At 46.7% G+C, this 17,554-nt stretch overlaps 1 protein-coding gene across 1 annotated transcript in view; it reads right to left on the bottom strand.

The window, feature by feature from the left end:
• The window catches only part of nav3 (neuron navigator 3), a gene marked incomplete at its 5' end in the record, with an annotated part of 744,909 nt that overhangs the window by 342,170 nt on the left and 385,185 nt on the right, over positions 1-17,554 (bottom strand). The window contains one exon of the mRNA XM_083631970.1: positions 10,156-10,336. Within this exon, the coding sequence (XP_083488096.1) occupies positions 10,156-10,336 (181 nt within the window). The remainder of the gene's footprint in view (positions 1-10,155; positions 10,337-17,554) is intronic.

Genomic DNA, 17,554 nt, shown 5'->3' with positions numbered 1-17,554 from the left:
CTTCAACATTTCATTCATAAGAACAATGAGATAATGTAGAATAATGACTATTTGGATCATAGTCTCTCTGTTATCTCTCTACCTACAATACAGATACAGAGTCATGGAGTTCATCTCTCTGTTGTCTGTCTACCTACAATACAGATCATCATGGAGTTCATCTCTCTGTTGTCTGTCTACCTACAATACAGAGTCATGGAGTTCATCTCTCTGTTGTCTGTCTACCTACAATACAGATCATCATGGAGTTCATCTCTCTGTTGTCTGTCTACCTACAATACAGATCATCATGGAGTTCATCTCTCTGTTGTCTGTCTACCTACAATACAGAGTCATGGAGTTCATCTCTCTGTTGTCTGTCTACCTACAATACAGATCATCATGGAGTTCATCTCTCTGTTGTCTCTCTACCTACAATACAGATCATCATGGAGTTCATCTCTCTGTTGTCTGTCTACCTACAATACAGAGTCATGGAGTTCATCTCTCTGTTGTTTGTCTACCTACAATACAGATCATCATGGAGTTCATCTCTGTTGTCTCTATACCTACAATACAGATAGTCATGGAGTTCCGGATAAATTTGGGTCTGAGATTTGGGTCTGAGAGTCCAAATCTCATCAAATGGGGGGACTGTCACTCTAATGGGGACTAAATTAGGCTCATTATGAAAATTGTGGAGAAACACTGAATTAGAGCACGACTCAGTTAAACCCTCAATCACTCAATCAATCAACCAATCAACCAATCAACCAATCAACCAACCAATCAATCAATCAATCAATTAAGTAATTGTCTATTTATAAAGTGCCAAATCACAACAAGAGTCATCTCAAGGCGCCTTACAAATAGAGCAGGTAGTAGACCAGGCTCTTTATTTTAGACTCAACAATGTAAACAGGCTATTTTACTACACAGGTCAGGTGGCAGTTGAAACAATTTCCCAACAAGAGCAGACCCCTTTAGAAGAGCCTTGAGACAGAAAGAGAGAGAGAGAGAGAGAGAGAGAGAGAGAGAGAGAGATGCACAGTAGCAGGAGTAATAACAAGGTTTTTGATCTTTCTTCTTTTGCTGCTGATTCATATTTTGCCTTCTTCTTCTTCACATGGCACTGACCCCCCCCCATGTCCCCAGAGGTACTGCCCCCTGTGTTTCCGGAGGTACTGTAAGAACGATGCGGAAGTTTCCTGTGAGTTTTAGATTTAATCAGGCTTTCGCTAAGGTTATTATGAGCTTTTATTACATTTACCCTGAATAAATGTTATCTTTATGTGGAGTCAAACCAGCCATCACAGGGTGACGGGGTAATATTCACAGCTTTGTTCGTTCGGCGAGGTCGGATCGGGACCGATGAGATTCTGGCGCCGTGCAAATTTAAATTAGCACTCCGACTCCGCACACAGTATCTGTGATTGCTTTTTCTCTCTCTGATACATGCACACACACGCTCACACACACACACACACACACACACACACACACACACACACACACACACACACACACACACACACATGCGCGCATGCACACACACAGACACACACACACACACACAGACACACACACACACACACACACATCACACACACCACACACACACACCACACACGCACACACACACACACACACACACACACACACACACACACACACACACACACACACACATCTCTCTCACACACACACACACACACACACACACACACACACTCTTCACTCACACAGACTCTCTCTCAGTCTTGGTCGGCCTCTCTCCCTTTCACACACATACATTTATTCAACACACACACGTTTGTACAGCTACCTTAGTGAGGACATTCATTAACATAATGCATTCCCTATAGCCCCTAACCCTAAACCTTAACATCACAACTAAATGCCTAAACCCAAACCCAATTCTAACTTCAACCTTAAAACCAAGTCTTACCCTCCAAACAGCCCTTTGAAGGTGTGTGAGAAAGTGAGGACCGGCCAAAATGTCCTCCCTTCAGGTTAAAACTCAAATTGGTTCTCACTAAGATAGCTGCACAACACACGTGCACACGCGCACGCACGCACGCACGCACGCACGCACACACACACACACACACACACACACACACACACACACACACACACACACACACACACACACACACACACACTCACACACACACACACACACACACACTCTTTCTTGATTCCCATCTCTCCCTCGGGACAATTAACCTCAGTTTAAAACGGCCGCTGATGAATTGCTGAGTCATTGTACACGGCTAATTGACCTGAGAGGTCGTGGGCCCAGACGGCGCCCGGCGCCCCAGGAAACACGTTCGGGACGGTTTCCCATTATAGCGGCGAGCGTCTTCGCATCGCCGTGGAAAATGAAGTATGCGATATGTGACACGCCGGTTAATGATCTCTATCTGGCAACTAAATGTGTTCTCCTATAGCCCACAGCACGCGCACGCACGCACGCACACACTCACACACACACACACACACACACACACACACACACACACACACACACACACACACACACACACACACACACAAACACGCATAAAACACACACACACACACACACACACACACACACACACACACACACACACACACACACACACTTCCTCCCCATAACCCCATGAGGCACCGGCATGCTTTGCACTACATCAAACTGCCTAAGAAGATGAACGCTCTCTCAAAGCACTTCTTCGTCGATGGGCGACAAAAAATAAAGAATACAACTTTGACACTGCATTGCCATGTAAGTCAGTGGTTCTCAATGTAGGGTCCGGGGACCCACAGGAGTCGTTGAGGGGCTTCCAGGGGGTCCCTATAGCACATGATGAATTGTTAAACGTTGGCATTGCTGCATCTACAAGAAGTTAACACAATTATAGAGAATGTGTAGAGGAATGACTGTTTTGATCATAGTTTCTCTGTTATCGCTCTGTAGCCCTTTTCACAGCAACTGAGGTGGTAAAGCGGGAAGTAAAGCAGGTGTAACCAATACGATTAATGAGGGCCCTGTCAGTAGCACCTAAATGGAATGGAACCATCATAAATGGTATTGTTGGATTTGCTTAACTTCCTGCTTTACGACCTCAAAATGGTTGCTGTGAAAAGGGTCTATACCACAATGCAAAATCATGGACGAAATCATCTGACAATAAACATATTGCTCAGATTTTGGATTTTGAGAGACACAACTCATCAAATGAAGGGGAGGGTCTGTGGCTCTAATGTGGTCTAAATTAGATGATATTAAAACTGGAGGTGGGCACTACACATCGGTGGTGGATGAGTTGAGTTGTGACACCCCCCCCCTCCCTCCCCTGATATGTGAAGCGGTTTGAGTATCTAGAAAGGCGCTATATAAATGCAATCAATTATTATCAATTATTATTATGATTAAAAACATTGAGAAACACTGCTTTCAGTGAAGCTTTTCTTTATTCCTTCGTGCGGGGAGTGCATGGCGAGGCTCTTAGCGGGGACGAAGAGGTTAAAGACCCCTCAAATCATGTTTTAAGATGTACATAAAACACTCTACTATGAATACTTTGTGTCTGATGGTTTTTCCTACACAAAAAACCTTGAAATGATCTTTGTTAAAAATCCTTAAAATGACTTCCCCTCCTTCTGCCTCATTAAAAATTGCAAAGCAACCAATCAGGGTTATCTGGAACATAGCCAATCACATACAAACAAGGGGTTTAACTAGTGTCCTCTAGAGAGAGAGTGGCGTCAGCGGAGGACCAAAATGCAAGACTCATTAGCCAATGAACAGCCAGGAATGGGTCTCGCGCTACTTTTGCATGCTAAAATAAAGCTGATAATGTACAATTTGATTCAAGGGGGGGAAAACCCTTTCAGAGTACAACACAAACTGTCTATTTTGCTGCAACTCGACAGTGCTGCTTAATCCAGGACCTTACTTCCTGGAACTCTTGAGAGTAAAAAACTGGTCCATTGGAGTGAATGGAGATGTCGGGACTCTTCTATCTATATGGCTCTGAGTTTAACTACTGAATACTGGACATGGATTGGCTAAAGTAATCGTGATGTCACAAATCACGCTCATTGAAAATGGCCTTTTCAGTGAGCTCAGAGGAAGTTCCCACTTTCAGCAGACGATTGTTGAAACGGCCTTCTAGTGTCAAAATCTGCACAGACATCATTCTGCACAGTGAAGCTCAGACATACGACTGAAGGAACAGGATTAGTTTTTTTTTACTTTAGGGGTCGTTAAGGTTACAGGAGAGGTTATCTGTTGAAGCAGCAGCGGAGTCTGCAGGAATCCGAGGAGGCAAGCTAATGGTAAGAGTAGCTTAGCAGCTAGGCAGCTAATGGTAAGAGTAGCTTGTGTAGCAGCTAATGGTAAGAGTAGCTTAGCAGCTAGGCAGCTAATGGTAAGAGTAGCTTAGCAGCTAGGCAGCTAATGGTAAGAGTAGCTTGTGTAGCAGCTAGGCAGCTAATGGTAAGAGTAGCTTGTGTAGCAGCTAGGCAGCTAATGGTAAGAGTAGCTTAGCAGCTAGGCAGCTAATGGTAAGAGTAACTTGTGTAGCAGCTAGGCTTTAGCTCTGGGCGGCTTTAGCTCAGGAGGTAGAGCGGGTCGGCCAATGACGCAAGGGTTGGCGGTTCGATCCCCGCTCCCTCCCAGCTGCTGTCGTTGTGTCCTTGGGCAAGACACTTAACCCTCCTTGCTCCCGATGGTGTGTAGGCACCCTGCGTGGCAGCCTGCCGCCATCGGTGTATGAATGGGTGAAGGTAGACTACCTACTGATTGTAAAGCGCTTTGGATAAAAGCGCTATATAAATGCAGGCCATTTACCATTTACCATTTAGCTAGGCAGCTAATGGTAAGAGTAGCTTGTGTAGCAGCTAGGCAGTTAATGGTAAGAGTAGCTTAGCAGCTAGGCAGCTAATGGTAAGAGTAGCTTGTGTAGCAGCTAGGCAGCTAATGGTAAGAGTAGCTTGTGTAGCAGCTAGGCAGCTAATGGTAAGAGTAGCTTGTGTAGCAGCTAGGCAGTTAATGGTAAGAGTAGCTTAGCAGCTAGGCAGCTAATGCTACGAGTAGCTTGTGTAGCAGCTAGGCAGCGGCACCTCAGTTGTATTGAATAATCCACTGCAGCACATATCTGTCAGGGTGAAACTGAGAGGAGAGCGCACTGCAGCGCACATTTTCCACCACAAGGGCCATCACCACCTCCCTCCCTCCCTCCCCCCCTCTCTCCCTCCCTCCATCCCTCCCTCCTTATAAAAGGCAGCGAAACATGATGGCAACGCTACAGCCTCCACAGCCTGGAGCGCTTATCCAACCCGCCACTTTTAACATGTTTCCATGTGGGGGAAAAAAGACACCAGAGCACATGAGGGCAGGATGTGAATTTGGGGCGACGAGCAGGGGCGATGTGGGGTGTGTGTGTGGGTGGATCGTTGCGTCGGTTATGATTGAATATGACATACATCACGGGCTCTCTGTCTAATCGGCCGCGACACTGCGTCGCACATGGCGAGCTATGCTGGACGCCCTCGCTGTCCCTATTAAATATGAGCACTATCAGGTTCGGCTCGATCGTAGCCGCAGAGCGCCCGTGGTCGGACGGGAAAACGACGGCTTTTAGATTGAAAATGGCGGACGTGGCCGACCGCTCGGGCCCACGTGATGACAGTAGGTGATGAGATGTCACACAACCACACACAACCACATCCAGGAGGGAAGTGTCCAGTGAGGCCTTTTCTAAACAAGCTTCCATTCTGCCCATTGCTTTTACTGCTTTGTTGTGCTTGTATTGGTCGGCACCATAGCAAACAACTTTTTTTGTTTTTCCACATTTGATGCTACTCTGACACATGTTTATGTGGATCCCTGCACAACACTGCCCCCTGCTGCAACAGGTTGCCTACAGTACAGTGGCAGTCATTGTAGAAGTATAGCCCTCCGTATGTGTATTAACACAGTATACAGTGGAAGCCATTGTAGAAGTCTAAGCCCACAGCAGCTACCATGCATCACAACGGCAATCATTCATTCTTACATTATGCAGCATTATACAGTACAGCATCATTGTAAGAATCTCAAAACAAAATTCTAACATTTCTCAACCAGCTATTTACCAGCGCAAGAAGAGACCAAAGATGTTTCACAATCATTCCTCGTGGTGATGGAGCAGACGTGCAGCAGCAAAAAGTGACACTTTTACCGCAGGGTCCAAAATTAGCAGCAGCCAGCAGCCAAACTCTGATCAAATATACAAGTGGCTGGTAGATTGTGCACTCATCAGACATCAACAAAAAGTAAAATGGCTGGTCAATTTTGAACATTTACGAGCCATTTAGCCATTGGACAAAACGTTAATTTTGGACTCTGCTTTTACAGTGGATCCATCTGAACCACTCCACTAATCAAACAAGCTGATGGCAAGACTGATCAGATACCACAAGACTGGTCAGATACCACAAGACTGATCAGATACCACAAGACTGATCAGATACCACAAGACTGATCAGATACCACAAGACTGATCAGATACCACAGGACTGATCACATCAGATACCACAAGACTGATCAGATACCACAAGACTGATCAGATACCACAGGACTGATCACATCAGATACCACAAGACTGATCAGATACCACAGGACTGATCACATCAGATACCACAAGACTGATCAGATACCACAAGACTGATCAGATACCACAAGACTGGTCAGATACCACAAGACTGATCAGATACCACAAGACTGATCAGATACCACAGCCGGATGTGAACTCTAAATGTGTCCTATGAGCAAGACCAAGACCATATCCATCTATTGACAATTTATGATCAACACCCCCAAATCCATAAAAAAACAGCAGTCTATGATGTGTGATAGAGACAGAGAACTGAATTCACCCAATTACCAGTCCTTGACCCCACCAGCATTAATCGATGCTCTTCAGTCAAGTTTTCCAGTATCGGCCGATCTGAACCCCCCCCCCCCCTTCCTTCCCCCCCCCCCCACACACACACACACAGAGCAGCGGTTGGGGCAGTAGTACCTAGGCGAGGTGTCGGGCTTGGCCAGGCTGTAGGCTCTCCCGTAGGACAGGCGGCTCTTCCTGGCCATGGGGAGGCGTGAGGCGCGGCAGACCAGGGGGTCAGTGGCGTGCTCACCCCGTGACATGCTGCCTGCCTGGGGGAGGGTTCACTCTGCTCTGCCCTGCCGGGATCACTAACCCCCAACCCAGGGACCAGGGCTGTCACACCCATGTCCAATAGGGGAGATCCTCTCGGGGACACACACACGCACAAGCATGCACGCGCGCACACACACACACACACACACACACACACACACACACACACACACACACACACACACACACACACACACACACACACACACACACACACACACACACACACACACACACTCACATGGTTTACTGCACATCTACAGTTGTGGCATGGAGTGCTTTCTATAGACAGCACCTGCTGGCCTAACTGGTGTCTCTGGGGCAGGGGATGGGACGCGCGTGTGTGTGTGTCTGTGTGTGTGTGGTGGGGGGGGGGGGGGGGGTTGAGAGAGAGAGAGGGAGAGAGGGAGAGAGAGAGAGAGAGAGAGAGATAATTGGGCAATTTAAAGAGCTTAGACTTGACACATATATCAACACATATATCAAGTTACCTGTATATATTTGAGGAAATGACTCAGACAAACTCAATCTTCTGGCTCAGATCAAGCTGACAGGAATTCATCATTGTGGGCGTGGGGCGTGGGGCTAGCAACCCCAACCTGTAAAACCCCACTTGCTACAGAAACCGCAAAAACACATTTGGTGGTGTAGTGTTGCAGCCCTATGCTCCACTTCAACCAATTCTGACGTCAAATAGTGATGTTTAGTCAAGAGGCCTCGTCGTCACTTCCAGAAGAGAAAAGTAGCCCCCCCTCTGGTCAGAGAGCGACGATGCGGGCAGAGGTCATAAGGAGAGAAAATGAAAGAAGAGTTGCGCAAAAAGGAAAAGGGAGGGGGCTTTAAGAGTGTGGGGAAGGGGGCATTATTGAGGAAGGGGAGACCCGAAGACCCAATCAAATTGTGTGTGTGTGTGTGTTTAACACACTGCCTGTTACAGGCCATGTTTACCACTGCTGTTACACCAAACCACCAGCATAACCAGACTCCTACTCCTGCTTTCAACAAATGTTGGGCTGTTTTGGGCTTAAAGGCCCCCTGCAGTTAGTACATGTATGTCAAATACAAATGAGCGCCCCCTGCAGTCAGTTTCTCTATACCTGTGTAACGACACATGAGCACACGCTGTATAATCAAACATCATCATTTGTGCCAAAGAGCTTACATTGATAAGAAGCAAGGCTTAACAGCTTGTTCTACTGCAGCATCATGACTACAGCGCTGTTGTAATCAAACTGAGTCACTACATGTAGGTGAAACACACACCTGTAATGAAAAACAGCTTCGCCTCTTGCCTTCATTATACTCTTTGTTTGCACTCACAGTGGAAATACTGGAAACAGTAAATATAAATTCAAGCACTTTCTATTTTCAAAAACTTTTCTCAAATTCACAAACGTTCAAGGATTTCAAGGAGCCATGGGAACCCTGTTGCGAGGTCGTAGGTCGGGCAGTAAAAAGTAGGACTTCTATATGGGTGTGGGTGTCAGTGTGTGACATCATCACTGGAGTGTTGGCATGCTTGCCGGGACAGACTGAAGGCAGTGGTGTGTCTGGAACGCAGCTCGGCTCGGGTTTCTGTGTTACAGCAGCGAGGGGGGGTGGGGCGTGCACGGGGGGTCTTCCACACCTGTTGTTGCTTGAGGGGGTGCAGGGGACGGGTGGGGGGGCGGTAGGGCTATAGGGGCACAGCTGCCACCCCCATTACATTGACACAGATTCTCTATCACACACACACACACACACACACACACACACACACACACATACAGAGCAGGGCCAAGTAGAGCAGCAGTGCAGTAACGCGATCTGCCCAGAGGGAATGCCACCCATGTGTGGCATGTCAGCCGGGCTTCAGTAAAGCCCGACCCGGCCCGGCCCGGTCCGGTCCGGTCGGTCTATTTACATCACAGGAGCGACCGGCCACGCCTCCGCCTGCTTTGACTGCTCATTACTGCTTGGCCATGCAGCCCCATGCCTGCCCTGCTGCTGGCCATGTCATGTCAGTGCCCCTTCAATTGTGTCTGAAAATCAGAAAATGTTCTAACACTACTACAGTAAGTGCACAATAACATACTCTAAATGTCATAACAATTTCATGACCAAGACCATCTCCATTAGTTCCAGCAGGGGGGGTAGTCTGACTCACTGGAAGCAGGCTGCCGACCATTTCAGTCAGAGCGAAGGGGAATCCCTTTCCACTCCCTGCATGTCGTTCTGAATTGCCTCCGCTGCTGTTTATGTGAACATAAAGCAGGCCTGCTTGGTACTTTCAGTGGATGGTTGTAAAGATAACAGAGCCTTTTTTTTTTACCAGAGTGAGAGTAGGAGCCAGACTCTCTCCTGCGTTGAAGCCTTATGTTTTGTTTTGGCTACCTGCAGTTATCGTTAGTGACTTTTGTAATCAGGAAATTAATTAAAGAGTGAGTAAACCCCAAAACCAAGCCTGCATCTAATGGTGAACAGTAGGGTAGAGAACTGGCCTTCTGCTATTGCCTGGTCTTTGGTGACAGGTGGTGTCACATTCTATCGAGCAAGTGGTGAGTGACATCAGCTGACACCGGAGACCAGCCAATAGCAGAAGGTCAGTTCAGTACCTTCCTTTTCCCCATTAGATGTCGGGGTTCACCACAAATGTTGTGTTTGGAGTTTAGTTACGCTATTATTGTTTTGAATATAAGTCTTCCTCCGCCTTGACTCAACCCTGTCAAGACTTCTTCACTGCCGACATGCTCCGAGCATTTAATGAGAAACATCTTCCCTGAAGGCTGTTATGTATTTTCAACACTCAATCATATCCATCAATTTCCTGTTTACAAAAGGCCCCAATTAAGCCGCCAAAAATCTATAAATCACTCGAACTTGACCCTCTATGTATGTATGTATGTATGTATGTATGTATGTATGTATGTATGTATGTATGTATGTATGCATGCATGTATGTATGTATGTATGTATGTATGCATGTCGTGTGTCAGTACAGTACCTGGACTGCATGTCGTGTGTCTTGAGGTTGCTGCTGGCTTGCGACTGCGCGGTGCTGCCGCCCTGCTGGCTCAGCTCCACCAGTGACTGGTAGTACTGCTGCTGTTGCTGCTGCTGCTGCTTGTACCGCGACAGGATGAAGAACAGGCCCAGGATGCTCTTCAAGTTGCCATTCCTGATCTCTGGAGGGAGGGACACCAAGGAGACAAGACACCAAGGAGACAAGACACCGAGGAGACAAGACACCAAGGAGACAAGACACCGAGGAGACAAGACAAGAGAGGAAGATCAATGTTAGTGTGTTTTATACCAGCCTGCTCACCGCAATACAACTTTGGCATTGTACCTTTCTGAAATTGTATGGCATATTATTACAATACAACAATACTGGTGTTGACAGTGTTGACAGTAATAGAAGATGCCAAATCATTCAAAACAATAAGCATTTTGCTTTTAGGAGCATTGTGCCAGCGTGCAGCGCTGTTCCAAAACGTGTCGACGTGTGTCTGGGAAACGCCCATCCCATAATACAACTGTTCGCATCGCATCCCATAATAGTATGATGATACTTGGGATGCCATTGCCAACATAGATGTGAACAGGTTAGCTAAAAGTTTCGCCAGCGAGGGCCCCCACCATTGCGGTCGGGGTACATTTCAAAATCCCTCCAGGCCTGAACATTTTCTAGGGAAAACACTTCATGCATATGTAGAATATCAACATTTCTGAACCAAAAATACATTGCATATCACATTTGTAGATACGTGTCTATATCAGCCTTATAGAGTCTGCTATTGAAATAGCATGGTGGCTAGGGTGTTATGGTCGGGGGGGATAGAGGGCGTACACACTTGCCTTTCACACCCAACGTGTTCAAAGTCTACATTAAGTCACATTTAACGTTTTTGCTATTTAAGCCTAACGTGAACCATAATCCTAACCTTAATTCCCCCCCCCCCAATTTTTTATCCCATTTTTATCCCCCATTAGTGCTAATTTATATTCATCCTGGTTGCTGCTCCACCCTCTGCCGACCTGGGGAGAGCCGAAAACTGGCTCCATGCTTCCTCCGAGACATGGGCAGTTAGCCAGCCGCTTCTTTTCACCTGACAGGGGAAGCTTCGCCGGTGGGACATAGCACGTGTGAGGATCACGCTATTCCAACGAGTTCCCCTCCCTCCGAACACGGGGAGGCACGGGGAGAACATGCAAACTCCACACAGAAAGGCCCTTTTGACGACCCCACCCGGGCGGTGGGCACTTGAGGACATGCGGACGGGCACGCATTCCTTCAGCGTTCACAGCGTCCCAGGTGGGAATCGAACCCAGGACCTTCGAGCTGTGAGGCGACAGCGCTTACCACTGCACCACCGTACACCTCCCATAATCCTAACCTTAACCATAACCAAGATGTTCTACATGCCAAAACATAACCGTTTTTTTTTGGTGTGTGTGTTTAACTTTGGAAAGGTTGGTGAGTTTTCAAATTAACCGCCTTTCTGTTTCAAATTGACATTGAAATTCTACATCTGTGGTTTGTGGAAATGTAAAATGTCAATGTTTTATTCTTGTTTATACTGTAGCTCCCAGCTGTATGCACGGATATCCATTCTAAAAGTCTTTTATGCTGCATTTATCCTGCATTTGCCAAATGTGACACAGTAGAACAAAACACCACATTGTAATCCTAAACACTCATATTTCTCAGACCGATAGCTTGTATCCTTTCGACAACTGAAAACAGAGCACATGTTGATTTTCTTTCCAAATGATTCCTCTCGGGGATAGAGCTCAAGTGCAGCTGTGGTGCAGCGAGCGTGCAGTAATTCCACAATGGCAGCCTGAATACATGATGTATGCTGCGCTGTAGTGGAGGAGAAGAATTAACACTTACTCCAAATAAGAGCTAAATGCTAAAGTCCACTGCCAGTTGTAGAAGATCCAGAGTCGAGCCTCTCCTTACAGGCATGACACACACAGCCAGCTGAGCTGCTGAGCGTGTGAAGCTGCAGACCGGCGGCCGTGAGGCAGAAGTCGTGTTTCGAGGGGAAGTCTGAGTCCAATTTAAGAGGGTAAAAATACACAACAGGCACTTCAAGTTCTGTTTTTAGTTTTTATTTTGACCATTGAGGAACTGTTTCTGAATGAACGGGTGCTGTTGGTACGATGTGTGTCGATGCTGACAGTGACAGAAGTGACGTGTTCAGTTCATTTTGCGCTGTGATAAAGAAAGTGATGTGATGTGAACAGATACAACAAAAAACAGGAGAGAAGAAATGAAAGCAACACAGCTGAACAGGACTGCAGCATCTAATTAACAAGCAACAAAATATATTTTAGAAAACTGCAGAATTAACCCTTGTATTGTATTCCCTGACGACCATGTTGTGTCCTCCCGGGTTCAATTGACCCAGTTTGGTTTGACTGTTTATGAAGCATAAAGAATAGCTACATAATCACCCAATTCTGTGTTTCACCTTTCCAAACCATTGCCACAATCTTTATTGTCATAGACGTGTGACATCCTCAGTGATGTCAGACTGAATTGTGATGTCATCAGCGATGTCATAAATCCTTCCTGCTGAGGTTATAAAATGGACGACTCAGCTTGTCTAAAATTCCACCATCTGGTATCTTGTGTACATACACTTATATGAATAAAACAATTGAAGGATATGGTGCCGTTACCTCCGATGCCTCGAAAGCTGGTCAAGCAATCTCTGAACACTCCTCCACACTTCAAGGACAGGACATATGAGGCTGATGGTGCAAACACACCGGACACTGAAGTGCCGCCAAGCACCAGGAAGCACAACCAGTTCCGTTTCACCGCCCTTCTTAACAGATTAGAATGTTCGGCTCATCACCTGCAGCACCAGTTTTGGCGTCTGGGCTATTTTTTTCACAAGCTGAAGGTCCATCAGGATGTGACTCTTGAGCCTGATACAATGCATGCCAAGCTCATCCTGTCTGATGGTGAAGATGGTGATTTATGAAAGTCTCCCAGACAACCCAGAGAGATGTTCTCCTTGTGCCTGTGTGTCTTATGAAAGCAGAGCTCTTCAGGGAGGTTTTACTACGAGGTTCAAGTTAAAGGGACTGAGTGGACTTTAGGAGTGGCCAGAGGGCCAAGCAACAGGAAGGGATACTTCACACTGAGCCCAGAGAATGGCTTCTGGACTATTTTGTGGCAGACATCGATCATGTGACTCACATGTCACTTACAACATCCCGTGCTCATCCCATGCTCATCCCGTGCCAGAACCATGCATCCACTTCAAGTGAGAACCAACATTTTTTTGTGGACCGACTGACCAACCGACCAACAGATTGACTACTCACTCAAGCAATTGCGATGCCATCGGATGATGTCATCAGTTAGTCATTTAATCAGTGATGTCATCAGTGATTATGTCATCAGTTATGTCATCGGTGACGATGTCATTGGTGATGATGTCATCGGTGAATGATGTCATCAGTCACTCAAGCAATTGTGATGTCATCTCTGACTATGACATCAGTGATGTCACTCGAACAATTTTGTAATGATGTCATTGGCCCCTAGTAGCCATGCCATCAAAACTGAATGGTGTGGAAGCCACGCCGTTATTAGACTCTGCGGCTTGTCTCCTGTCGGTTGGTTAATGCCAACCATAGATGGAGAGGTCTAACCATTGATCAATGACCGGCTGAGCTAGTGTGATGATGTCACTGTCTTCACACTCACATAGACATTGTGACATCATGGCACACCCCTGAAGTGTTTTGGCACATTTTGGAGGCGATCAGAGCAACGGTGCAGACAGAGACAGACAGACAGACAGATACTCAGTCAGTCAGTCAGTCAGTCACACAGACAGACAGGCACACCACCAATTATAGTAGACTGGTAGGATGTGGTCTCCAACCTGCGCCATGCTCTTTAATGCTTAGCTCACCATCAAAGAAAATCTGATGACCAACATGCCTGAAGTTCATCTCATCCCCTTTCAGACAAATCTCAAACAAATTAGTCTCTCCCAGAATCTCCTACACACAGAAGAGATACCAGACTCTACTACACAACAGAGATACCAGACTCTCCTACACACAGCAAAGATGCCAGACTCTCCTACACAGCAGAGATAACAGACTCCTACACAGCAGAGATACCAGACTCTCCTACACACAGCAAAGATACCAGACTCTCCTACACACAACAGAGATACCAGACTCTCCTACACACAACAGAGATACCAGACTCCTACACACAACAGAGATACCAGACTCTCCTACACAACAGAGATACCAGACTGTCCTACACACAGCAGAGATACCAGACTCTCCTACACGCAGCAGAGATACCAGACTCTCCTACACAGCAGAGATACCAGACTCTCCTACACAGCAGAGATACCAGATTCTCCTACACACAGCAGAGATACCAGACTCTCCTACACAGCAGATATACCAGACTATCCTACACAGCAGAGATACCAGACTCTCCTACACACAGCAGAGATACCAGACTCATACACAGCAGATATACCAGACTATCCTACACAGCAGAGATACCAGACTCTCCTATACATCAGAGATACCAGACTCCCCTACACACAGCAAAGATACTAGACTCCTACACACAGCAGAGATACCAGAGTCTCCTACATACAGCAGAGATACCAGACTCTCCTCCACACAGCAGATATACCAGACTCTCCTACACAGCAGAGATACCAGACTCTCCTACACACAGCAAAGATACCAGACTCTCCTACACAGCAGAGATACCAGACTCTCCTACACACAGCAAAGATACCAGACTATCCTACACACAACAGTGATACCAGACTCTCCTACACAACAGAGATACCATACTCTCCTACACACAACAGAGATACCAGACTCTCCTACACAGCAGAGATACCAGACTCTCCTACACACAGCAAAGATACCAGACTCTCCTACAGCAGAGATACCAGACTATCCTACACAACAGAGATACCAGACTCCTACACACAGCAGAGATACCAGACTCCTACACACAACAGAGATACCAGACTCTCCTACACACAGCAGAGATACCAGACTATCCTACACACAGCAGATATACCAGACTCTCCTACACACAACAGAGATACCAGACTCCTACACACAACAGAGATACCAGAATCTCCTACACAACAGAGATACCAGACTGTCCTACACACAGCAGAGATACCAGACTCTCCTACACAGCAGAGATACCAGATTCTCCTACACACAGCAGAGATACCAGACTCTCCTACACAGCAGATATACCAGACTATCCTACACAGCAGAGATACCAGACTCTCCTACACACAGCAGAGATACCAGACTCATACACAGCAGATATACCAGACTATCCTACACAGCAGAGATACCAGACTCTCCTACACACAGCAGAGATACCAGACTCTCCTACACAGCAGATATACCAGACTATCCTACACAGCAGAGATACCAGACTCTCCTACACACAGCAGAGATACCAGACTCATACACAGCAGATATACCAGACTATCCTACACAGCAGAGATACCAGACTCTCCTACACAGCAGAGATACCAGACTCTCCTACACACAGCAAAGATACCAGACTCTCCTACAGCAGAGATACCAGACTCTCCTACACAACAGAGATACCAGACTCCTACACACAGCAGAGATACCAGACTCCTACACACAACAGAGATACCAGACTCTCCTACACACAGCAGAGATACCAGACTATCCTACACACAGCAGAGATACCAGACTCTCCTACACACAACAGAGATACCAGACTCCTACACACAACAGAGATACCAGAATCTCCTACACAACAGAGATACCAGACTGTCCTACACACAGCAGAGATACCAGACTCTCCTACACAGCAGAGATACCAGATTCTCCTACACAGCAGAGATACCAGACTCTCCTACACAGCAGAGATACCAGATTCTCCTACACACAGCAGAGATACCAGACTCTCCTACACAGCAGATATACCAGACTATCCTACACAGCAGAGATACCAGACTCTCCTACACACAGCAGAGATACCAGACTCATACACAGCAGATATACCAGACTATCCTACACAGCAGAGATACCAGACTCTCCTACACAGCAGAGATACCAGACTCCCCTACACACAGCAAAGATACTAGACTCCTACACACAGCAGAGATACCAGACTCTCCTACACACAGCAGAGATACCAGACTCTCCTCCACACAGCAGATATACCAGACTCTCCTACACAGCAGAGATACCAGACTCTCCTACACACAGCAAAGATACCAGACTCTCCTACACAGCAGAGATACCAGACTCTCCTACACACAGCAAAGATACCAGACTCTCCTACACACAACAGAGATACCAGACTCTCCTACACAACAGAGATACCATACTCTCCTACACACAACAGAGATACCAGACTCTCCTACACAGCAGAGATACCAGACTCTCCTACACACAGCAAAGATACCAGACTCTCCTACACACAGCAGAGATACCAGACTCTCCTACACAACAGAGATACCAGACTCCTACACACAGCAGAGATACCAGACTCCTACACACAACAGAGATACCAGACTCTCCTACACACAGCAGAGATACCAGACTATCCTACACACAGCAGAGATACCAGACTCTCCTACACACAGCAGAGATACCAGACTCTCCTACACAGCAGATATACCAGACTCTCCTACACACAACAGAGATACCAGACTCTCCTACACACAGCAGAGATACCAGACTCCTACACACAGCAGAGATACCAGACTCTCCTACACACAGCAGATATAGCAGACTCTCCTACACACAGCAGATATACCAGACTATCCTACACAGCAGAGATACCAGATTCTCCTACACACAGCAGAGATACCAGACTCTCCTACACAGCAGAGATACCAGACTCTCACAGCAGAGATACCAGACTCTTACACACAGCAGAGATACCAGACTCTCCTACACAGCAGATATACCAGACGCTCCTACACACAGCAGAGATACCAGACTCTCCTACACACAGCAGAGATACCAGACTCCACACAACAGAGATACCAGACTCTCCTACACACAGCAGAGATACCAGACTCTCTTACACACAACAGAGATACCAGACTCTCCTACACACAGCAAATCAGACTCTCCTACACACAGCAGAGATACCAGACTATCTTACACACAACAGAGATACCAGACTCTCTTACACACAGCAGAGATACCAGACTCTCCTACACACAGCAGAGATACCAGACTCTCCTACACAGCAGAGATACCAGACTCTCCTACACAGCAGAGATACCAGACTCTCCTACACACAGCAGATATACCAGACTCTCCTACACACAGCAGAGATACCAGACTCTCCTACACACAACAGATATACCAGACTC

Source organism: Poromitra crassiceps, assembly GCF_964638095.1.
Source record: "Poromitra crassiceps genome assembly, chromosome: 2".
NCBI classification, from domain to species: domain Eukaryota; kingdom Metazoa; phylum Chordata; class Actinopteri; order Beryciformes; family Melamphaidae; genus Poromitra; species Poromitra crassiceps.
The sequence above is the reverse complement of the archived record's forward strand: the minus strand, read 5'-3'. Positions and strand labels throughout refer to the sequence as shown.